The following is a 25,367-nucleotide window of genomic DNA, read 5'->3' on the forward strand; positions in this document are numbered from 1 at the left end:
GCTATAAATACAGCCAGGAAGGTCCCCAGACTTCACCTTGGTGATTTCACTCCTGAGAAGCACCGAAGAGAAGCCAAGATGAAACTCCAGGCTCTTTCTGCTATTCTTCTTGCGCTTCTCGTTTGCCCAAATGTCAACGGGCTAGTGGTAAGGCTGCATTTCTCTCTCTTAAAACTGCCATATCTCGTGTTCCATTAATACTGAGCAGGCTCTTGGGTGAGCTTTGCATATAGGATTGTAATATTTCTATGGACTCAAAATACTTCTTTAGGCAAGACCATTATCCATTATGCAAGGCATCAAGGATCAAGATATTAGATGAATAACTATCTTTAGCCAGGATGGCCCAAGCTAGACTGCTCAGGTCAGATTTGGAAGCTTTGGAGGGTTGGCTGTAATTAGCACTTGGATGGGAGACCACCAAGGAAGGCCAGGGTTGCAGAGCAGAGGCAGGCAATGGTAAATCACTGTGGTTTGTCTCTTGCCTAGAATGCCCTCAGCGGTCTCAGTTGAAGCACTTTCCACCACCAACTTTACTTATCAATATTTTACATTTGGACAAAATGAGGGGCCTCTACTTTTCTACTTTTTCTGTACATGATTAGAAGAAGATGAAGAAGAGTTGGTTTTTATACCTCACTTTTCACTGCCTGAAGGAGTCTCAAAGTGGCTTATGATTGCCTTCCCTTCCTGTCCCCGCAACAGACACCCTGTGAAGTAGGTGAGGCTGAGAGAGCTCTGAGAAAGACTGCTTCTCTAAAATGACTGTGACTTGCCCAAGGCCACCCAGCTGGCTGCATGTGGAGAAGTGGGGAATCAAACCCAGTTCACCAGATTAGTAGCCACTACCCCAAGCTAACAGGTGATATAGTTCCTTAACCCATGGTAATCTAGAACTAGAAATATTTATTGGGAGATACATTGAACTAAAAATGAGCCTGTTGTGGCGCAGAGTGGTAAGGCAGCAGACATGCAGTCTGAAAGCTCTGCCCATGAGGCCGGGAGTTCAATCCCAGCAGCCGGCTCAAGGTTGACTCCACCTTCCATCCTTCCAAGGTCAGTAAAATGAGTACCCAGCTTGCTGGGGGGTAAATGGTAATGACTGGGAAGGCACTGGCAAACCACCCCGTAATGGGTCTGCCATGAAAACGCTAGAGGGCGTCACCCCAAGGGTCAGACATGACCCAGTGCTTGCACAGGGGATACCTTTACCTTTACTTTTTACATTGAACTAAAATTAGAGGAATCCACCTTCTGTATGCATAACTGTGATGACAGCTGTTCTGCCATACAATCTGCCCTTTTCAAGCCCCATAATACCTCTTCCCTCTCAAAGTGAGAATTAAACAGCTCATTCCATGTCATTGGTCAACACAAAAATAAGGGTGAGGCATCCCAAAAGGCTGAAAACCATTGTCCTGTAGTAACATCAACCGTGGAGGAGGAACATTGTGTTCAATAGTCCTAGCAAATCTGGGTTGCCATTCCAGCCTTTGACACTGTGGTGGCATTCCATTACTCCATCCAAAACCACCAGAGGAACAAGTGCCAAAGATTTACAATTGAAAGTAACGCTAAAAGGAAATATACCAAACTTGGAACACATTCTTGTCTAACAATCGGGAGAGAAAAGAATTCTAGCGGACTTTGTGAAAAAATTAATTGTTGGGGATGGTTGTGAAATGGAGCATTGGGATCATTCCACTGGGAACAGAGAAGCTTAAAGGGTTAAGAGGATGGCAGGTTGCCTGCGAGGTCTCAGACATCACTGTGTGTTTGTGGGGAGGGCAATCAAGAGTTTCAAGGTGCCGAAAAGACTGAAGAAATAACTACTTTTATTCTTTTAATTTTTAGGTTCAGAAACCGGTTGATGTGAGTATAGCAAATCTTCTGTATATTGAGAAACCCATGCTAATTCCCACCTGTGTCAATTTCCAAGTCGGCATCTCATGGTTTACCAAGCAGGGGGATCAGGGGGGGGGAGACCCCCCCCCCAGGAGTGGATCCTCAGAATTTTGAATCCTACTGTTGTCCAGTGGTGGGAGGTGTTATTGGTGCAGGAATATAATTTCTCTGCATATAATTTCAATATACAAGCCATGAAATCTAAGTGCAGAATAAATGCCTTGGTTAGTTTGAATCCCTGCTGAGTTTGCCCCAATTTAATCCAGTTTTTAACAGGTTATCTCAAAACTTATACGCCCCCCCCCCCCAGTTCTGTGACAATGATATAATGGTAGAAATGTTGTAAAGTCCATCCTAATAAATGCTTTCTCTGCATTGTAATACAAATCTACATTGTAAACTGCCCTGATCTGCAAGGGAGTGTGGTATACAATTGTAATCAAATCAAATAAATATGCAAAGATATCAAAAATAATGAAAGAATAACTGTTTGCTTTTAATTTTAGGGATTTTCCCTGCCTTTCCTGCACGTGAGTATTATGAATCACTTGCCTGAACAGCTCTTCACATTGGATCCTTTTAAGGCAGTGGTTTTCAACCTGGGGTCGGGACCCCTTTGGGGGTCGAATGACCCTTTCACAGGGGTCGGGGCAGGACGAGCAGCTTGGCTGGAGGGGCACTGCCATAGTTGCCACTCCTCCTGCAGGTGCCCACGCTCGGCTGCCAGCCGCTCCAGCAGCACCTCCAGCATGGTGCAGTCTCCCACCAGATGCTTCAGGTGGTGGCGCATGATCAGCATGGTGGGACAAGAGGCAGAACTGAACTGAGAAAGCCCAGGGGGGAAAACCCAATTAATATGCAATCATGAACCATGGATCTTCACACCATCGGTCAGTTTCGGTTTAATTTCTGTGAAAGAACCCTTGCATAATTTTATGGTTGGGGGTCACCACAACATGAGGAACTGTATTCAAGGGTCACGGCATTAGGAAGGTTGAGAACCACTGTTTTAAGGGACTACAGTATTTCCATCCGATCCCTTTGGATCATAATCCACAGGAAGTTTCCACCATTCTTTTTCATTCCCTCATTTATGGGGTTGGGGCCCTCTCTCCACCTGCAAAGGGGATGGTTGGGGATACCTTGGTTTGGGGGTCTAGAATTGAAACCCTTGCTCCTTTTTACATGAAACTTGGGTAGTCCTGAATGGCTTGCATTCCTCTGCAATTTTGGTCTCCTTGGGTTGAAAAATAGACACACCAAGTCCACCTGAAAATCTTACATAGATAACAATAGCAAAAATACATCCAGGTAGAGATTTTTTTCCCCCTTGTTCAACTATTGTCAGCAATGTAAAAGTAGAAATCAAATGCGAGCTGGAACTTTGTCAGTATTGTTGCATTGCCTCCAGACTGTTTCTATACCCATGAGGCCATCACTATAGCCTACCTTTACCAACAATGGGGATGCAAAGTGAATCCCATTGTCCCCTGCTCCTATACCCCCCCTTTACAACCACCCTGTGAAGTTGGTTAGGATAAGAATGAGTAAGGAGCCTGAAGTTCCCCAGCAGGCATTCGTGGCAGAGTGGGGATTTGAATTTGCAATCTCTCAACTCCTAATCTGACATGCTTACCATTATATCATGTTGTTGCTGGATGAAAGGCAGGAGACAGGGGGCATCCTAGTTATCTATTATCTGCACTGATCCCACATAAATGGCAAGGGTCTCTTCAACTGCATTCCATTTGCATTTAATCAATGGGACAGATGAGCGAGACCCAGATGTGCCGAGACAAAACAGGAGGAGAATGTAACGGACTTTTAAACATCGTGAATCAGATTTCTTGATTCCGAGATGTTGCCTATGACACCAGAAGAGGGCAAGTGAAGTCCAGTTCTGTACCCGAGAAAATCTGATGAATGAGATGACACAGCCTACTGACTATGTGAGAAAAAAGTTAAACAAATAGATTTACAAATATCAGAGAATGAAATTGATTTAGCAATCATGCCTCCTGCCCAGAATGTCCTGGGAAGTGTGGTTCTGAGAAAAGAAGAAACTTCTTTCTGAGAAAATTCTCAGCATCTACTATGAACTACATTTCCCAGAGACCTTTGAAGAAAGCAATGACAAACTGGTATAACCCTCCAGAGTCTCAGATATAGATACTCTTCCAGAACTCATTGTTCAGGTTCAGGCTATTAATCCCAGTTTACTACGGTTGCATAGCAAATTTCCAAGAAATGTGTAAAAATAACCAGATTTCTTTTTTTCCCCTTCTAAAATAGGGCCTGATAAGCAAAGTGAAGGTGAGCATTTCAATTATAAATTACACTCTTAATTTATTTACTCACCATTCTCCATATAGAGTGGCATACACCAGTCTCCCTCCAATCCTGCCAAGAACCCTGTGAGGTGGATGAGGTTGAGAGCCTGTGACTAGCCGTAGGTCACCCAGCAAATTTCCATGGCCAGGGATGGATTTTAATCCTCCTGCAAAAAAAAAAAAAGTCCAAATTCAGCCCCACCTCACTGTAAAGTACTGCGGAGCTGAGTGGAGTATTGTTTGCCACCCTGGGCCTCCATAGGATGGGGAGGAGCTGGGCCTGGAAGACCTGGATCTTCCCACTCATACAGACCTCTGCTGGGCTTGGCCCCATTGACCCCTGGAGCGCTTAAGGGAATGCAGAAAATATCTGTGTTCCCTTAAAGTGGGGCAACAGCAGCCTATGGTGCGCCAGGCCTGGGAGGGGGCCAGCCCAGCAGCGATGTCATGTGGAAGCGGGGATATAGGCATCCTCTGGGTTTTTTCCGCCCATGTAAATTCTCAGCACCATTCATGAACTACATTTCCCAAAGTCTTTTGATAAATTGATATTGGTATAACTTCCCAAAATCTCAGGTATAGATAACTCTTTCAGAATAGGTTGTTCAAGGTTAGCCTCTGCTCATTCCAACTATTTAGCAAGTTTTCAAGAAGTACCCAGAAGCACACAAGACTAACCTGCTTTCTTTCTCTTCTCTGGATTTAGGAAACTGTGAACTCCCTGGAAGTGAGTGTTTCAACTATTTTCTATGAATTGGCCTTACTGCCAGATTTTGCCTTTGGGTAGGCTGCAGGAATTATATCTTCCTTCCTCAGTCAGGCAAGGAACTGATTGTCCACCTCAAGGGGCTCCTCCACATCTTTGCAGTAAAAGGGAATTATCCCCATTTACACATATATGGGAAAATACTGTACCTTAATTTATTTTGTTCATTTAAAGAACTGAGTACCAGAGGCTGCAAAAATGATGAGAAAAAAGCAATTATCCTTAACTGTGTCAAACCAAATTGTTAATATATACAGTACAAACAATATAGAGCATGCAGTGCAAAAATTCCCTATATACAGTGCATGATATAGTAAATATAGTAAATTATTTTTTTATTATTTATTATTATTTATATAAACTATTTATATAAAATATATTATTTATATAAAATAAATAAATAAATTAGAACAGCTGTCTAATTAAGACCCTGTTTCAATACCGTCTGTTTCTGGTGCTATAGTCCTGTTGGAGTGGGGTCTTATATAGATGTTGTCCATAAAAGATAAAGAGCCCAGACATCTGCATATATGATACAATCTCTAAGCAGACTTATTATAGCGGAGAAAACAATGGTTACTTTTTATAGCAACCAATCATAGAAGAAAAAAGGGGGCATGTAAATTTGTTGAGACAAAAGTATACGGAAGAAAAGGAAGGATGCAACAACAAGAAGTTTATAAGCTCCTACTTGGTATTCTAAAGATACCTGTGATCTGATAACAAAGAGGCTGAGGTAAATGAGATTTCCATTAGCTCTACCTATATGTGAGCTGAGCAGCCAAAAATGTAAAGGGATAACAAACGAACATTAAGGCCTTTAGAAGATAAAATGTCCAACATGCAAATCCAAAAGGTACCCTTCTGAAAAACAATTTATAAATATTATGAGATCAATGAACTTTTGATTCAATCTCAGTAAAAAAAAATGAAATGAGTAGGTTGTCGATATACATCAACGATGTATCCATAAATCCTTAATGGATTGTGCAGTTCTGGGAGATCTCTGCCTCTCACTGCAGATCTATTTTACTATAGGTTAATTCAAGATTACGCAGTGTTAATTCAGAAGCACTGAGGATGAATTCTGCTAGGGAACAAGATACACACACACACACATACACACATACAATATATATATATATTGTAATGTAATAAATATTTTTGAGGAAATACCAAAGCAAAATAATAACTTTGTTTTTATTTATATTTTTATTTATATTTAGAACCATATTAAAAACGTGAGTATTTCAAATCCTGATTGTATTGGGGAATAATTTGGAATTTGCTGTTAACTGGGGCTTTGTCTTTCATTGTCAGGTGATACTTTTTGATTCTGAGAGGAATCTCCCAGTAAAGATCTACACAATATAATTTACTGTAGTGAAAACAGAATTTCCTTGGCTTTAATTTTATTAATTTATATTTCAATTTATATACCACCCCCTCTTGACCAGGTCGTCTCGAGTTGGTGTAAACTGTAAATTAGCAGTAAATTATATAATCATTTCAAACAAGCATTACACATTAACATTTAAAATCTAAAGCATCAAAATGCTCTTGTTCAGGGAAGAGAAGGGTGGGAGAGGATGGGGGAGGCCCATGATGGAGAAGTAGGTCTAGATAGATCACTCGAGTGCATTACTAGATATATTACTTGTAATGCATCCAGTGACTCCCTTTTTCAAATATACTGATTCGATATTCCATTTGATTCGCCTTGGTTGCTAGACAGTCTGATACCAATTTTGCTGTCTTGGGGTGGTGTACAACTAATTGGATACATTGGATATTCATTGACAATAAAAAAACACAGCTAGCCAATATTAGCACCAACATGAAGTGCTGAGGTAAATAAAATGAATTTGAGGAGCAAGTTGGAGGAATTGATGTTATTCTGTTATCCTAGCTGGCCTCAACCATAGGCCCAGCAGAAGAGCTCTGTCTTACAGGCCCTGCAGGATTCCCTCAAGGAATTAAATGAAAGCTTGTCTGTCAAATGTGATCATTTAGTGACCACCACAGTTTGAGTTTGGTCACTTAAACATAGGTCATCTGCCCTGGCTTGGATATAGCAGAAAGCAGGGTCTGTTGTCCCCCACCCCCCTGCTACTTCACAGCATCGGGGTGTTTCTTTGCACTTCCCAGGATCTTCTATATTTGCAAACATCTTCCCCAAACTTGCTTTGCAGTGGTATTTTGAGAAAAGTCGCAGAGCAGCCAAATTATCATCCATGTAGACAGTAAACTTCCGATCTTGATACCAGACATCTGAATGCCATTTTCCTTGTCCAAGTCCCTGGTGGCAACCATTCCCCCTTGCCACTGGATAGCATTGAAGGAAGTAAAGTGAACATCTATGCAGACTCGGTCTTGTATATCTGAGAGATTGTCTCTCTCTGTATGCCCCTGGAGAGGACTGTGTTCATCAAATGCCAATTTGTTGGTAATCCCTGGCTCCAAAGAGATCTGCCTGGCCTTGCCCAGCCTGGTGGAATGAGTTGCTGTCTGACATTAGGGCACTATCATAGTTCTGCAGGGCCTGTAAGACACGAGTATTCTTCCAGACCTAAGGCTGAGATGATCTCTTCAACTGGACAAGCAGTACAATCCTAGGTATATCTACTGGATATAGTGGGGCTAACTCCATAAAAGTGTGTGTGGAACTGCATATTAAATACTCCTTTATCACAGTCCTAGGGCTTACCATACACTACTGGTTCCCGCATAAACATGTGGGGAAGTAAAACAAGATTTTCATGTGGCAAAATATGAAAAATGCCTGAAAGAATAACACTTTCCTTTTAAATTTAGCTGGAAGGCCATGTGAAATCCGATGCACAAGTGAGTATTGTGAACCCTCTGGGCATGGGCATAGGAATCTGAATTACTCCTCTTTCTTATTCTTCCTGTCTAATTTCTACAAGCGCTCCCAAGAAAACTCAATGTGGTCCTTAGTGAATAGCTATTAAATTTCCCACTCGATCCCTCTATGGATTCCCATACCAACTAAAATGAAATGGAACAACGTGGAATTGAGAGGCCTTTCTTGCCAGTGACTTCAAAATAGAGATGCTGCTATTCTCCTCCTTCTGGAGCTTCCCCGCAGCCAAATATCCAGTCCTTTTGTTTTAAGGAACTTTAGGGAGCTGGAATGGAGACCTGATGTGGTTATTGATAGTAAACAGATTTGTAGTTTCAATCTAAGTACAATGAATAGTGAGAAAATTAGTGATTAAATAGTCTTTAGGATGCTAAAAAGAATAAAATAATGGGAAAAGTAAAATAGCCCGAGTAAGTGCTTAAAACTAAGGGGATTAGACCAAGACGTGCAGCATGTGAATTATTAGAGGGATTCTAGCAAGTATTTAGCTGTGCAGAATCAGATTCCATTAAGAAATATTCTGTACGTGATTTACATGTTATGAATGACTGAATGGTTAAACTTAAACATCAATGTGTATTATTTTAACAGTAAGTTAACAGTAATGTCTAGTATTTTAACAGCAATTTCCTGTCTTGCAGGAATACATGGGAAGCCAGCTGCATGCACTATAGCTCCCAGATTCTTTGGGACAATTCATGACAGCTGGACTGCTATGAAACAAATACAAGTCTGTGTCCAATACATTTATGTGTTGGACATTCTCAGTTTAAGGCAGGGGTAGTCAAACTGCAGCCCTCCAGATGTCCATGGACTACAATTTCCATGAGCCCCTGCCAGCGAATGCTGGCAGGGGCTCATGGGAATTGTAGTCCATGGACATCTGGAGGGTCGCAGTTTGTCTACCCCTGGTGTAAGGTGTTGGGGGTTCAGGCAATCTGTGCTTTCTTGCCCTGTGCTAAAAACAAGCTTTTCCAAAATGTACCAAGAAGCATGAAAGATTAACTTCCTTTCTCTCTTTCTCTCTTTTTAAAATTGTAGCAAGTAGTGAACCAGGTGAAAGTGAGTATTTCCAATCTCTATATGGGTTCTATATGGGTTCTTTTCGGTCCTGGCCCCAACCTGGTGGAATGAGCTCCTGGGTGAACTCAGGGCCCTGATGGAGCAGGCACATCTGCAGGGCCTGTAAGATGGAGCTCTTCCACCAGGTCTTTGGTTGAGGACAGAGCAAATGAGATCAGAGGTCCCTCCTCAGGCTGGACCAGCTCACAGACTATGTAAATCCATCAGTTTAGTCCTCACTCACTCCCCATGGCAGGTGGCATGCTGCTGGACTGGGCTGGGATGATAGTTTTATTCGCTGCTAATCTTGTGGTTTTGGTATGCTGGACCTTACTGGGGGTTTTATTGGGGATTTTATCTGGCCTTTGTTACCTGCCGTGAGCTGTTCTGGGAGTGGTGGGCTATAATTCTAGCAAATAAACAAAAACATAAATAATCAGATTTGAAACATGCCAGAGGACAAGGACACGAGATCAGCAGGCTTAATGCTTGCTAAATGCTTCCTGAATTTAGCGGGGGGAGGTGCCTTGCTCACCTGGCCCGGCAGGCTGTGAATAAATCTGCTTCTACCTTGTGAAATAAGCAAGACTGTCCAGGAGGTGTCACTAAGCACAAAGAATAACTTCATGCTTTTGCTTTTATTTAGGCTCTGATCCAAAAGGAAGAGGTGAGTATTGTGAATGACCAGCAGCTTCCTTTTTGACTTGCAGGAGGGCATTTTTGGGCTCAGGGAAGATACGCACACTGGCTTCCATTGGCTTAAACAAGGCCACAGCTTTATTAATACTCCACAGGAGTGTTGGCACAGCATAGGAGAGGGAGCCTGACTTGCAGTCTGAAGACCACAAGAACCCAGCCCCTACCAGCACCCTGGAGCCCATCTGGATCCCGTGCTGGGAACTCAGGTCTTGCTGCTGGGATCCCACCATAGGGAAGTGTCCACCTGGGGCTCCAGGAAGAAGTGCACACTTCCCTTGGCCACCCGGCATAGTAAGCCCTGGGGTTCCAAGGAGAGATGCCCACCTCCTTCTTGGTCCCACCCGGGCTACCTGCCACTGTGAGCCCCAAGCCTCCCCAGCCAGGTCAGCCCTGCTCGCAGCCCTGCCACCACATAGGGAGGTCCCCAACCTGGGGAGTCTGATGCGCCATACAGACATAAGATTAACCAACAAAACAGGGTGGGTGGGAGGGAAGCTGCTTGTACTGAGTGGATATTCCACGTGACTCAGACAGGATGACAGAGAAACTGATATCACTGGGGTTGCTGGGTGGGGGTGTAGGAACTCCCACATGTGTGTGCGCCGGGGGGGAGGGGAGGAGGGAAGAGAGAGAATGGGATAATGAATAAGATAAAAAGTATTAAGGAATGATCTCTTTTCTCTTTAATTTAGCAACTCACCCTGCAAGAAATTACAGTGAGTATTTCACATCGTCTGTGCTCTAGAGCCTTGATTCGGAGTGCCCTCCCATTAGGTCTGTCTTCTCCCGCCAAATTGCGACCTCTGAGTTTGAAAAGGGACCCTCCAAAGAATATGAAATTTTAAAAGTGGAGAACAGTGCTACCTGCTGGGCTTTTTCCTCTTTCAAGTCCTGGCTCAGATTCAGTCACTTAAACAAGGAGAGAAAGGAAGATGTGAAGTTCACAGAACTCTTGATTGGAAAAGAAACTCAAGCAGGCTTTTGGACCATTAAGGTCACTAGTTGAATACTCAGACTTGAAAGTGATTCTCCAGGCTATCAGGGCACGTCACATCACCTGCTGCCTAGTCCTTTACAGCTGGAAATGCTGGGAATCAAACCTGGGGCCTTTTACATCCCAAGAAGATGCTATACCACTGAGTCAAAGCCCCCCCCCCCCCCACGCGCGCTTTTGCTAACTAAACTTTAGTCTTGAAATTGACATGTGACCTGGGCCCATTCTGCATACATAGGTTAATGCACTTTCAATGTGCTTTCGCAGCTGGATTTTCCTGTTCAGAACAGGAAAATCTACTTCTAAAGTGCATTGAAAGTGCTTTATCTATTGTGTGCAGACTAGGCCCAGGTTTCCATTTTACTCAATTTCATGTGTGTTACTGGTTCATCACAGTTACTGGTTACCACTGTGTGTCTGAATGTTTGCTGTTTAAATGTGTCAAGTGATTTCAATGGTTCTTTTCATTGTAAGGCAAGATGCCAACCTCTCATCAGCTTTGTTTTTAGATATATAGCTTGATAAATAAATACATGAAGGGGGACAAAAAGATTCTTTTCCTCCAAGTTTCTTTAAAACGCAGAAGCTTTTAAAGTAAAGCATGGCCTTTGAATGGACCATGTTATATTGAAGTAGATTTACATAGGTTTAACGCCACTCCAGCCTGGGAAAGAGAAATAAGGTTGGAAAGTCTTTCCCCTTACTTCATTTTTAAGCTGATGTGAACAAACTATTATTAAACTTCATTGTGATTGACGAGGGAACATGATCAGTCAAATCACATTACCATATAGTTTTCCGTTAAGGCTTTATATGAGTGAAGGAATTTATTGTGTGTGGCCATAGGCCGTAACAATCTCCAACATTAATAGTACAAAACAAATACAGAATATACAATATAAGACACAACATTCAAATTAAAATAAAGATGCTGGAGAAATAAATTCTTGTAATAAATCTGTACAAGTGGGACCAACAAGAAAGCCATGGTTTAATATTAAGACTTTATAAGATATATGAAGGTGTCAATTTTAATTGAGGGATAATATAGTAACACTACTAATTAATAAGTAAAGTGTTAGTTCTTGTTCCCCCCCAAATGTCAACCATTGATCCGTCTTCTGGCCCCATCTGTAGTCAATCACATTTGTCCATGCATGTTGAAGATTGCAGGAAAAGAGAAACTCAGATCTTTTGCAGAGGATTCTTATCCTCTTCATCCTAAAATCCTCATGTAGGGGGCAATTGCAAAACTGACCAATTATAGTGTACTGTGTTGCAGACCCTCCTTACCATAGAAAAAAACCATTGTCAAAAGCATCCAAAATGGCAAAAGAATAATGACCTTTCTTTTTTTCTTTTTTAGAAACTCCTCAAAGAAGTGAATGTGAGTATAGCAAATCGTCTTGTACACTGGCTAAATAATTTGTAATGGGGCCTTTTTTTCACTGATGTTTTCCTGTGATTTGAGTGCTGACCGGCAATATCTTTTCTCCAACCCCCCCCCCCCAAGTTCCATTTGCTTTCCCACGTTTTCATCGCAGTTTCCCCATGATTTCTCAAACCATCCGTGACCAAGTGCAGGAAAAACGATTCTGAAGACATGGGATGGCAAACTATGGGGGGAAGGCTTGGAGAAAAACTTCCATTGACTGTCAGGCAGGTATATATCAGCAGAAATGATGTGACACCATGCTCTGGCATTAACATGGCCACAGCCTTTTATTAAGAGCTCCCAACCCCTCAGAAGGTTAGCCCAGCACAAGACCTTAAGCCCAAACCCCACAGCCATCTGGCTGCAACAAATTGGGGGGCCGTAGGTGCCCTGGGACTGGCCCTTTTCCCAGCTGGGAGAGCAGGCTCCTTTCCTTCCAGAATCGCCTCCACCTGGGGATCTATGGGTGCTCACCTCTTATTGGTGATCCCAGTCACCTGGCCCAAGTCCCTGGCCTCCAAGCCAAGCTCACTATAGGCCGATCTCTTATGGAGACCCCTATCTTCCAGGGAGCCCCAATATGCCCCCTGGGGCTTACTGCCCAACAGGCTTGGTCTCATGCCCCTTTAAACTAGCTGTGATAATTTAAAGTTCTGCATAACCTGAAACCATAATGGTACAACATTGTATAACAGTAGGGATAGGGTGGGAGGGATGCTTCTCCGTTGGCTGCAGCAGGCGATGAGGGTGAGCAAAGGCATGTGGCACCTTAAATAGGCACCCGCACACCTGCCCGATGGGCCATGCATGCCTCTGTAGTCATGCACACTCTCTAGAACAGGGGTAGTCAAACTGCGGCCCTCCAGATGTCCGTGGACTACAATTCCCAGGAACCCCTACCAGCATTCGCTGGCAGGGGCTCCTGGGAATTATAGTCCACGGACATCTGGAGGGCCGCAGTTTGACTACCCCTGCTCTAGAGCTTGCCCTTAGTCGCGCCCTTTGTGGCCAGCCCACCACACCATCAACAGATGGCCCCGGTTCAATCAGGGTCACACATAAGTTCCCAGATAACACACTACCCTCCATATTAGAAATCTTGCATCATTTCCAAAATTAGCATAAATCCCCAAAGAGTGTAATGGAAGTATTTGCAACAGGTGTTTATATTTTCTCAATACTACATTTTGTCCTGCTTTTTATACTTCTGAAAGGTCACCTTTGTTCTTTACTTAAGTTTTCTAAGACATTATTTAAAAATATTTTAGGATTTTTTGGAGATCGGAATCGGACAGTGACTTTCTAGTCAAGGAATCTGAAAATCTTTTCAATATACCTCCTTGATTTTACACTTAGGCAGAGCATAGAGACTGTAAATCCAAAAAGCTATCACATGAAAACTATTATGCTAAAATTGTTAGGTCAGGTGTTTGAATATAGCAGGTATCAGGAAGCTGTATCAGAGCTGGACCAGTTCCTGGTACATCTGCAGCTTGGGTTTGACCATAGTCAAGATAACTCATATACATGAAAATTGATTATCAATAACCAATGATGACCAAGTAATGCTTACAAAGCTGGAAATCTTCTCGCTGTTTGGAGAATCCTTTAGGGAATTTCTCTAGTGTGGAAATGGGTACCCTGGGAATACTGAGATGGTCACTTCAGTCCAAGGTTACCATAGGAATTGTCCAGTACTGAATCATGATTCCATTGGATGTAGATGTAGCAAATATTGATTCAGATAAGTTAAATTAAAAGTACACACACATGAAGCTACCTTATACTGAATCAGGCCATATGCCCATCAAGGTCAATGATGTCTATTCACCCTGGAAATAGCTCTCCAGAGTCTGAGGCAGGGGTCTTTCACATCATCTACAGACTGATCCTGTTAACTGGAGATGTTGGGGATTGAATCCGGGACCAAGCAGATGCTCTTCCCCAGTACATGGTCCCACTTGGCAATAGAACTAGTTTGGGGTCCATATTAATAGTTGGAGGCCTGAATAACAGCTGCTATGTCCCCAGGCAGCTCCTTTCCTTTTTCCAGCCAGGTCTATGGTTTGTGGCCCCTCACCTTTTGCAAGTGTTCTACAATAGGCCAGGTTCTGTTTTGCCCCCAGTGTCTGCTCCATCCTTGTGGAACAGCCATTCAGAAAAGACCAGTGGGACTTTACACTCTTGGATTTCCGGCAAAGGAGACTTGTTCCACAGAACCTGGCCAGGGTGGTCTGAGGGAATATTTGTCCAGCTGCGTCCAAGGTATTTTTTAAATTGCTGCTTTTAATATGATTCTTATCATACATGTTTAATGGTGTTAATTGGATGACTGCATATGGTTTAATTGCATCTTACATTATTGAATTCATTTGAAATAAATGAATGTTTCTTGTTTTAATTTAGGTTCTGGCTGTGAAAGTTGTGAGTATTTCAAAGCAGCTCTGTGTTAACTGAACAATCCATAATTTGCTATCTTAAAAAAAAAATCTTTCCTTATTTTCCACTCTTGCTAAGTGAAAGTGCCCCTTGCCCCTAGATTCGTTCTGTTGTATAGGCCTTATTCTACATAGGAGGTAAAACACAGGAGTAAAAGAGACAGAACTGTTGTTCATTTGGGCTTTGCTAACTATGCCCAAGGAAGAGCCTCTTGTGGCGCAGAGTGGTAAGGCATCAGTTATGCAGTCTGAAAGCTCTGCCCATGAGGCTGGGAGTTCAATCCCAGCAGCCGGCTCAAGGTTGACTCAGCCTTCCATCCTTCCGAGGTTGGTAAAATGAGTACCCAGCTTGCTGGGGGGTAAACGGTAATGACTGGGGAAGGCACTGGCAAACCACCCCGTATTGAGTCTGCCATGAAAACACTAGAGGGTGTCACCCCAAGGGTCAGATATGACTCAGTGCTTGCACAGGGGATATATATATGAGCCTCTTGTGGTGCAGAGTGGTAAGTGGCAGAAATGCTGTTTGAAGCTGTCTGTCCATGAGGTTGGGAGTTTGATCCCAGTAGCTGGCTCAAAGTTATATAAATGAGACCCCTGTTTGCAAAAGTGGCCTCTAAGTTTTGATCCAGAAGTTCACAAGCAGGCTATGAAGGCAGTAGCTTTCCTCACCATCTGCACCCTGAACTTGGAAGACCAACTTTACTCTGTTGGCTATCAGCTGCTGTTGGAAACTCTGTTGATGGAAGGAGCCCTATTCCAGAGACTGGCTTCACATTCTGAGGGTTATCTGAAGAAGTGAGGCGTGGCTCTCAAAAGCGCCTGCCCTACCACAAATTTTGTTAGTCTTTAAGGTGCTTTTGCTAGAGTAACCTGGTTCTCTTGACTTCTGAGGTTCTAGGGTAGCTCCTATATTAACCCGACATATCACTGTCAACATCCCCCTCACAAGTTTTTCTGCAAGTAAGATAATCAAAAAATAGATAAACAAATGACATTTTTCTTTTCTAATTAAGGATTCAGAGGTGTCTGCATATGTTACAGTGAGTATTTTTGAATTGTCTATATATTGATTGAATGATCTGAAGATTTTTTTCACATCAGTCTAGTCACGTGCTGCCAATTTTGCTGGCTGATTTCAAAACCTGTTCCTCTGAGGAACCTGAACTAGTCAATCAAAAGTGGTTCCCGTCCTTTGAGTCCTTCCCAACCCCAATGCAGGCATGGCTACCTTTCAAAGGTCCCTTGATGTAGAGTTAGGTTTGGCAGCCCAGCACTAAGTTGAAGGAGGAACACTGGGGAGAGATGCAAAAACAGCGTGGCTTTGTAGGATCCTGGAAGCTTCCTAGGATCCTCCATTCTCTGTGCCAAAAATCATAGAGATTGGGAAATTTCCTGGAGTGTCACCGTAATACCACCAGCCTCAGTTCCAACAATGCAGTAGTGTGCTGTGTTGTCACCTGCCTTTCCTCCCTGCCGTTCCAGTGGAGGATGAGGAGTTCTCATGGGGGTTTGCCTGGTATAATTGGGCAACCATATATCATGTTAACAGGCTTTGCTTGATTTCCCTAATAAGCGTACAGCCCAGTTGGTTTTGTAGGCAATGAGTTGCTGAATTTCAGTCAGGGAACTACTCCTCTGTGTTGATAGCAGTTTCAATCTATATCATAGTAACAGTATCATTAGTATTCCATTTTAGCTGAATTTATGGTTTTATGGTTTTATAAGCTGACTCTGGCTGCCGAAGATAAATATGTTAAAGAAATAAAATAAATAGCACTGCTTTTCATATGTATGGACATTTGAAAACATGCTGCAGTGGCTTTTTGGTAATATATCACATTGTAGTTCAGTAGATTAAATTTGAAGATCATTAAATATTTTAACAGCATTTTTTGGAGGGGGATTTCTATTAGAAACACCTCATATTCATCTATAACAGGGGCTTCTGGCAAGGGCTCATGATAATTGTAGACCATGGACATCTGGAAAGCCACAGTTTGGCCATGATTTGGTGGCACAACTGGCCAAGTCATTGATTACCCCCAAGTGTTATCATCTGCTCGGTCAAAGGATTTCCAAAACCTCCCCCAAATCACAATACCTTTGATGCCGACAGTTAGCTGGATAAAAGTTGACATTCATTTCTAGATTAAGTGCATTGTAAGAGCCACAGTGTTGAAAATCCCTGCTTATCATGCTTAAGTGATTAGTGTACAAAGGGAACCAGGAAATATGAAGATTGACTGTTGTTTGTCTCTCCAATTTATTTAGAAACTTCAAAAGGAACTGGAAGCTGTGAGTATTGCAAATTCTTTCTTTTCTTTTTAAATTGGCTGAATGATCAAAATGTCTGCAATGGGGCCCAGTCTTTGCTTGTGGATTTTTGTATCCTTTTCAATAGTAGCTCAGATACCTCAGTCATGGGATAGACGTTTGCCTGCTGAAATTCACTCACAGGCCTTGGTTTCCGGCTCAGAGTCTCGTTTTAAATTCATCATTTTACTTGGCCACTTCTCTCAGAATAGAAAGGCAGGGTATAAATATTGTAATATAAATTAGTAAAGAAATGCACTTTTCCCATGATTCTCACCACAGCTACACATCAGTCACATGGAATGTCTATTTTTAAGCCCAGAGGTACCATGGTGCTGGAGAAGGAAGAACTCATACCTCTCCACACTGTTTTCTCAAGCCAAAATGGCTCCAATTGACCCCCCTGACTTAGTACTGAGCCAAATGCATCCCTCACAAGTCTTAAAAACAACATGTCGGGCTAGTGGGTTGGGTTCATTTCCTCATTAAAAAACACTGTGTGTTAGTATCCCGCACCAGAATGTTTGGAAAAGGTGGTTATGAAGGTGCTGGGGAAAGGGAGCCAGGTGGGCGGGCATTGCGCTATTGTCAGTCCCAGCTTCAAAGTCTTCTAGGGGTCTAGTAGATGGGTTTGTGTGTTAGAGTTGGGAAGTACATCAAGCCCCATTCAGCTTGGGCTGCTGGAGAGTCACTGGAATGTACAAGGAGGCCGCAGGTATTCCTCCACATAATGTATTGGTAGGCTGCAAGTACTGCAGAACTCTCCCCTTGGAGGAGTGAGAAGAGCCAGTTTGGTGTAGTGGTTAGGAGTGTGGACTTCTAATCTGGCATGCCAGGTTCGATTCTGCGCTCCCCCACATGCAACCAGCAGGGTGATCTTGGCCTCGCCATGGCACTGATAAAACTGTTCTGACCGAGCAGTGATATCAGGGCTCTCTCAGCCTGACCCACCCCACAGGGTGTCTGTTGTGGGGAGAGGAATGGGAAGGCGACTGTAAGCCGCTTTGAGCCTCCTTTGGGTAGGGAAAAGCGGCATATAAGAACCAACTCTTCTTCTTCAAGATGGTGGATGAAAAATAGTGCTACCCACCTCCAAAAACATCACAGTCCCCAGTCTGAGAACATTTCTGTGAATGTGGGTCTTGAGGTTTGAATTTATTTTTTTTACTGGTTCTTATGGCCTTTTGGTTTGGAATCTTTTGCTGATTCTCTTTCCATGTTACTAGAAAATAGCTATCATATCCTCGTGCAAAAAATGGATGATCAAAGCATTACAATTATTGGAACTGGGTTGGATTTATTCACAGCAAAGATGTGACCAAGAAATAGAACGCTGGGCCTGTTTATAAAGAAACATGTCCCCATTGCTATTTAATTTGCACTCTGAAATCTCCACTGGACAGTGCAGTACTCTCCAAATCCCTGTTGATTCTCTTTTTAATGAGGAAAACAGTGAATAATTAACGTGATAAAATGGAGCTTTTCAAAGGAAAGACCTGAACTGGTAGGAATCTCATTGAGATCGCCCTGATCCTTCCTGAAAAGAAAATTCACATGCTGTCCACATTCCTACACAGTATTTCCTATACAGTATCAGAGATATTTTCATAGTGGAGACCTTTATGCCATTCTGTACCCCCATGAAAAATATTAAAGACTGTTTTGAATAGCTGTACTCTCTCAATGAATACTTTTTTTCTCTTTCAGGCCGCCAGGGCACTACTGTTGGTAAGTATCGTGTATAATTTTTATTTGTGGCCAGCTTCCCCCCCACTGTGCCTTGTGGAAAGGGAAGATTATGCAGTGGAATGGTTAATGTGTTGAACTGGTTTCAGATAACTGTTTGCGTTCAGCAGTTTAACTTAGGTCAGTCTTTTTTCCTCTGCCTGGACTACTTGGTCCATAGGGCTGTTGTGAAAAAAAAAATTCACCCCATTCGTTTGCACCGCCCTAAGAGCCTTCAGCCCTAACCAAGATGATCCAAGCTAGATTAATGTCCTCAGATCTTGGAAGATAACCATGGGAAACCACCAAGGAAATTCAGTGTTCCTACACTGTGGCAGGCAATAGCAATTCACAGATATTCATTCCTTGTCTTGAAAACCCTATGGATTTACCATAAATCAGCTGCAACTTCATGATACTTTCTACAGCCAACAAGATCCTTGAAGGAAGGGAGGAATATGAGCTAGTGAGAAGAATAAAGGAGACATTTGTGTGAGTCCTTTGGACAGCCTCGGTCAGTCTTTATACCATTGAGAAACCCCTGAAACGTGTTTCAAGCTTCAAGAAATCCCAGAAATGGTGTGATTGTGCCAAATATGATCAGAAAGCATAGCTATGTACATGCCCACCCAGGACCCACTTCCCAGCCCATCCAGACCCATCATTGACCATTTTGGGAGGGGGAAACAGGTCAACATGACCATATAGGGCCATATCAGCCAGAAAGCCAGGTCTAGGTGAACAAAAAGGTTTCAATTCATTTCATTATTAAAGAAAGGGCAATCATTGTGGGAATCATTTTTCTAAAGGAAATGATATATGTATTTCTACATAGATGTATGTTTATATAGATGTAGGTTTAATCTATATGGCTATAAGACTGAAGTGGACCAAATTGCCTTCACTGACCAATACTAATCAATCTGGCTGATTATTCAAAGCAGTATCAAAGTGCCCCAGCCCTTGTTTTGTCAAATCAAGACCTTCCATGTAAATACTGAAACAAAATGGTTTATCAGCACAATTGCCCACTTCCCATAAAGCGTGGTTCTTTGCAAAGGAGAAACTTATTTTGGAGAGAATACTCAGCTCCCTTCATGGACTACATTTCCCAAAGTCCCTTACAGGAAGCAATGAAAAACTGGTATAAACTCCAAAAGACTCTTTCTGAATAGCCCCTGTTCACCACAGTCATATACTGACTTGTCAAGACGTATCAAGAAGCATGCAAGAATAACCTGATTTTCTTTTCTTTTTTAAAAATTAGAAATATTTAACCCAGCTGGAGGTGAGTATTTCAAATATGCTGTTTATTCACTTCATTTATACCTTGCTGTTATCCCCAATAGGGATGCCATTTTGTTGGCAGAGATTAAATATGCAAAGAATGTGGAGCACCAAACTGCTTAAATGAATAAAATAGTTTTATCGAGGAGAGAAACAACTTTGTGTAGGGAGAGAGAGGAGAGTCCTGTCTATCTGTTGTTCTACATCCTGTCTGTTCTAGAGACAGGGCAGCGGGAAGTGTGCTCAAAGGAGCAGGAAGTCTCCCATTGAGCCAATCAGGAAATAGGAGGAGAGTATTTGAAAAATATCAGGAAGTTCCTATTCTAACTATGCTAAATACACATCTCCTCTGGTGCCCCCTGTAGGATAGTCTTCATATGTTTTTATATAATGCACACTACAAATTGGGCATAGTCTAAAACCTTTGAACCTCTCTCAAGTACTCTGTGAGGTAGAGTAGAATCTCCCAGATTAAGGTGACCAGATTTTGACAATTGTAAAATGGTACCCCATTGACCGGGGGGGGGGGTGTTCTTGATTAAAAATTTGGTCCATATGGAGCAACAAAAATTTTCATAGAATGCATAGAACGCAAAAATAGTATTGTAATATATATTTTTTACCTGCAACATCAGTACAAATTGCCAGGTGCCCCCAGATGTCCCTCCAAAAGTGGGACAATCTGGTCACCTTATCCCAGATGGTACTCTGACTCTGACTCTTACTATTAAGCCATGCTAGATCTGGGAGAAACATGGGGCGTTTGCTATTGAAGGCAGCAATTATTTTATTAGATTTCCTCAGATACAACACTGGACACCTTTCCCCGCCTTCTCCCTGGGCCTTTAACAGTAACCCAGAACAAAGAAATCAGTTTGTGGCAATTATGTTAAAGAAAGGCTTAGAAAACTTCCTTCCGTTTCATCACTCCTCAACAGGGTTTCACTCATCTACTTTATGAGTTAAATGTAAATGGATTGCGATAAATAGACCCTTGCCATTTACAGAGGATTCATTTCTGGAATCATTGCTAATAGTGGGGTCCACAGATAAAACAGGAGGTAGGGGATCTATTCCAAAGAAGGAGAGCCCACAACCTCCTAAGGAAGGCTGTATAGCTAGTTTTCAGGAAGTACCAAGAAGCATGCAAGAATAACCTGCTTTTTCTTTCTTTTCTTTCTTTCTTTCTTTAAAAATAGAGTGATGTAACCCAACTGCAGGTGAGTATTTCAACTCTCCTCTGCTTTTTGCCACCAGTTTTTGCAATTTTGTTGGGCACAGGCAATAAATGTCCCCTGGGCTGCCTGGCCTTGTTGGCCATAATTATCTAGGTCAGGCGACTTTCTTCGATGTACCATTCAGCCTAGGATCCAATGGGCAAACAGGGAGGCACTGAATGATGGGTCTGGGTGGCAGGATCAAGATGAAGATGGGTCATTTGGAACAGCTTAATTGACGTAGCAAGGGAAGGAGACTATAAGGGAGCAGGGGCCAGCAAGTGTCACAGTGAATGGGACAACTCCACCAGCAGTACCGTTGCTACAATAAAAGACAAAACATGACAAATGATTTGGAGGTGGAGTCTGGGAGAGGCACAGGAATATGATGCCATAGTTTGTGTGTGCTAAGTGCTGTCATGTTGCTTCCAATGCCATCCAGTCTATCCTTAAAGCAGCCACTCTCTCTGTGGGAATTTATCTCTGTTGGGTGGAGAGCAGTGGCCATTTTGGGGAGATCTGCAGGACCCAGTAGGAGGCTGGGCGAATGTTTTTGTATTATCGATCTCTTAAATTCAGAATCACACATATCAAAAACACCAGGATTGAATTCTGCTAGGGAGCAAGCCTCAGGCCTATATGTTTATATTGAAAGAATAAAGTTTTGTTTTTGAAGAAGTCTTAAAGCAGGGGAAAAAATAACTTTATTTTAATTTACCTTTAGGCTCTTACAACCACCGTGAGTATTACAAATCCTCTTTGTATATCCTTTTTGAATGCTACGATAGCATATTGTATCATCCCTGGTTACAGACAAGTTGGAGGCTTGGTGGGGTTGGGGAGGATGGGGTTTAGGGTTTTTGCTTAGTTTTACTGATTTCTATTGTATTTTAATGGATGTTGCAAGCTGCTGCGAACTCTTGGCTAGGAGTGGCAGCATAGCAAGTGAGCGAGCAAGCGAATGAATGAACAAACGAATCAAAGAATGAACGAACAAATGCACAAGCAGACAAATGAACGAATGAATGAGAATAATTAATACTGTCCTTTTGATTGGAGCCTAGTGTTCCTTTGCCGGATTTTGCTAGTTGATTCCTAGAAGACTTGAAGTCTATAAAATATGACTTCATGGCACAGTGAACAGTGTTGTCCAGTCTCTAATATATCCAGCCATGGCCCTTTTTGAATGCACCAATTGGATATGCCATTTGTTTCACATTGGTTGCTAGAAAGCATTTTCATCATTGTCTGAGGGACTCCCTTAAGGAAGTACTTGATGGTGTATCCTGTCAAGCCTTGATCATTTAGTAGCCACCACAAGGAGACTTTGTTCACTTAATCAAAGGCTATTTGACCTAGCCAGAAGCAACTCCCCCCCCCAGCTCCCCCCACAGCATCATGAAGGTTCTTTGCACCTCCCAGGTCTTCCCGTCCTCCCAGCCATCTCTCCCAAACATGCTTTGCAGGGATGTTTTGAGGAAGATTGCAGAAAAGCAGGATGGCACCCATGTGGGCAGGGCTCCCCAGATTTTCTTGGTATCAGCCAGCTCAGTGCTACTCAATAATGGTAAACCATTCCCCTCTGCCACAGGGTAGATTAAAAAAACAAAAACAACTGAATATTCATACAGCATTCATAAAAACAATGTGTCTGTTGGGTTTTCTGTATTCCCAGCTTTTAAAAAGTATATCTTTGTCCCCATCTTTCTTTTGAATGAAAGTTAGCACTTCGTGTGCTGCAGCTAATCAGTTCCCCTTCATGAAACTCCAATAAGTTGTGGGCAGGGAGTATCAGACTGCAGATTGGGTGGACAAACCTTTAGATTCTCGATTTCTTTGAGTGCTTCTGCAGTAAGAGATAAGAATGTAAGAAGATTCCAGTCAGGTCAGATCACAATAGTTGAAAGTTCTTTAAAGTAGCCAAGTAGTGTTGATTGCTGTTATTGCAGACATCTGCCTTTACTGAGCATTTATGGGCTTAGGTTGATCTCACCTGGCTGAGATGGTCTCTTGAAGTGGACAAGCAATGCAATCTTAGGCATATCTACTCAGAGATAAGCCCCACTATGTCCACTGGGGCTCAGTCCGTACAAGCGTGCCTAGAATTGCACTCTAAATAATCCTCTGTCAAAGTATGGGATTGTCATAGACTGTTTATGCATTGGGAACTTCACTGCCCCAGCTCCTGTGCAGGAGCACAAATCTGGGCCGGATGAGGTGCACCAGGCCAAATGCTCCCCCATATGGGTGCAGGAAGAGGTGGAGCAACCTGCCATGACTAAAACTCCAGCCTGCAGGGCGGCATGAAACCTCCAGTGCGTAAACGGTCATAGAGTCCTGGTTTCTACATAAATCTGAGGGGAAGTAAAGCTAGATTTTTCATAGGATGAAATATCAAAAATGCCTGAAAGAATAACACTTTCCTTTTAAATTTAGGTTGAAGGCCAGGTGAAAGCCGATGCACAAGTGAGTATTGTGACCCCTCTGGGTGTGGGCAAAGGAATTGGTATTACTCCTTTTTCTAGTTCTTCCCGTAAAATTTCTACAACAATCCATAAGAAAAATTCAAGGCCATCCTTAGCGAATGGGTATGAAATTTTCAGCTTAACCCTTCTATGGATTCTCAGACCAACTAAAATGAAATGGCCTGAGGTGATGTGGATTTGACAGAGCTTCAAAGAGGGAAATGCTGTCACACTCCCATTCTCTGCTTACTTGTCCTCTGTTAAAAACAAGCTTTGCCAACATGTAGGGAGGAACACAAAAGACTAATGGTCTCTTATTCTCTTTTCCTTTAGCAACTGCTGAGCCAGATTCAAGTGAGTATTGAAAATCTCTCTATAAATTGAGAAATCTGCAATGTCCCCCCTCCCCCCAACTCTTGTCTTGCCAGATTGTGCATGTCGTTTTCTAGAAAATTTACCTCATCAGTAACTGCTGAGATACCCACGGTGCTTTTCAGTCACTGTTAGCTGGGCTGAGAACTTTTGTGGCAAACATGATGCCCACCAGTCAAGCAAAGTTTCCTCAACACCCCTCTGATACATGCAGAGTAAACCCCTGATGTTCCTTGGTTATCTCACAAGTAGTACCCTTCCAAGCAGCCATACACCAAGCTGGCAAGCCAAGTGAGGGGCCATATAGAAGCCAAATGAATGAATAAATAAAATAAATTTAAGGGAAATGCCTGCTTTTGTCACATCCAATAATTAAGTAATCTCATTTACTAGAGAAGTTCGAGTATTCCCTGAAGTCAGCTTGCCTGTCTGCTGTCCTCTTCATGGAATCTCTCATCTGAAAATTAGTCCGATATGGGGATTTGGGACCTTAATGTCTCCCCAATTCCCATTCACGATCAGGTGTGGTCCTGTGTCCAAGCGATTGTTCTGTAAATTATTTTCATCCTACATTATCTCCTTGGACTCAAGGCAGGTGGACAATGTAGCCAGAATGTTGTGATGGAATAAGGATGCTTAGGGCTGATCCTGCGTTGAGCAGGGGGTTGGACTAGATGGCCTGTATGGCCCCTTCCAACTCTATGATTCTATGATTCTATAATTCTATAAATGACCAAATTTAAATTACTATAAAAATGCAAAATTGAAACCTGCAAGAATAAAAACACACAGCAGCAGCAAACATAGTCACCCACTAATTACTGCCTGATTCATCTTCCTAGATATAAGAGGGGAACATGTATCCCCTGTGAAATAAGCATGAATTTTCAGGAGGTCTCACTAAACATGAAGAATAACTTCTTGTTTTTGCTTTTATTTAGACTGTACTCCAAAAGGGAGCGGTGAGTATCCTTTTCACAGGACTACAGCCTTTCCATGGCCCATTTTCCCTCTCCATTTTGAGAGAAATCATTTTACCTCTCTTTGGTAGTCGCCAATTTGATAGTAGCACATTTTGAGGTCTCCATTGAAGTCAAAGGGAACTTAACTGAAATGGAGCCAAGATTTGTATTGGGTTTTTATGGCTTGGATCCAGCAGCAATTTCCATGGATGTGCAGGTTTCCTGTCAGTGGAATATGGGTTTCTTACTTCCCCTGGAATGCTAAAAATTGCTCAAAACCACATTTTAATTCTACCCATGGATTCCCCCCAGTGTTGCAATTCCAATAGATTTTTTTTTTTGGAAAGGACCTGAAAACATAGCAGCAATAAATATGCTCATATATATTCCCCTTTTTGAATTGAATGAAAACCTTTGACTCAATAAATCTTTTGGGCATTTCTGCAAAAGACCAGAAATTAGTCAAAATAGACTCAAAGTATCAGGATAGATTTCACATACACCCCAACA

General features: G+C 42.5%; 1 protein-coding gene and 1 long non-coding RNA gene across 2 annotated transcripts in view; both read left to right on the plus strand.

Annotated features, from left to right (window-relative positions):
* Window positions 1-4,971, plus strand: LOC143839004 (uncharacterized). Its single transcript, XR_013231517.1, has 5 exons — window positions 1-147; window positions 1,855-1,872; window positions 2,412-2,435; window positions 4,198-4,218; window positions 4,942-4,971. It is a non-coding gene; the product is annotated as an uncharacterized LOC143839004 (long non-coding RNA).
* Window positions 4,972-6,590: 1,619 nt separating this feature from the next.
* LOC143838858 (uncharacterized) overlaps window positions 6,591-25,367 on the plus strand; it is a 40,456-nt gene continuing 21,679 nt past the window's right edge. Inside the window, exons 1-16 of the mRNA XM_077340769.1 lie at window positions 6,591-6,614; window positions 7,816-7,845; window positions 8,927-8,947; window positions 9,594-9,614; window positions 10,339-10,362; window positions 12,007-12,027; window positions 14,482-14,499; window positions 15,530-15,556; window positions 16,788-16,811; window positions 18,537-18,557; window positions 19,822-19,842; window positions 21,041-21,061; window positions 21,783-21,797; window positions 23,495-23,524; window positions 23,857-23,877; window positions 24,837-24,857. Of these exons, the coding sequence (XP_077196884.1) occupies window positions 6,591-6,614; window positions 7,816-7,845; window positions 8,927-8,947; window positions 9,594-9,614; window positions 10,339-10,362; window positions 12,007-12,027; window positions 14,482-14,499; window positions 15,530-15,556; window positions 16,788-16,811; window positions 18,537-18,557; window positions 19,822-19,842; window positions 21,041-21,061; window positions 21,783-21,797; window positions 23,495-23,524; window positions 23,857-23,877; window positions 24,837-24,857 (360 nt within the window). The remainder of the gene's footprint in view (window positions 6,615-7,815; window positions 7,846-8,926; window positions 8,948-9,593; window positions 9,615-10,338; window positions 10,363-12,006; window positions 12,028-14,481; window positions 14,500-15,529; window positions 15,557-16,787; window positions 16,812-18,536; window positions 18,558-19,821; window positions 19,843-21,040; window positions 21,062-21,782; window positions 21,798-23,494; window positions 23,525-23,856; window positions 23,878-24,836; window positions 24,858-25,367) is intronic.

Source organism: Paroedura picta, chromosome 5 (assembly GCF_049243985.1).
Source record: "Paroedura picta isolate Pp20150507F chromosome 5, Ppicta_v3.0, whole genome shotgun sequence".
Taxonomy (NCBI): domain Eukaryota; kingdom Metazoa; phylum Chordata; class Lepidosauria; order Squamata; family Gekkonidae; genus Paroedura; species Paroedura picta.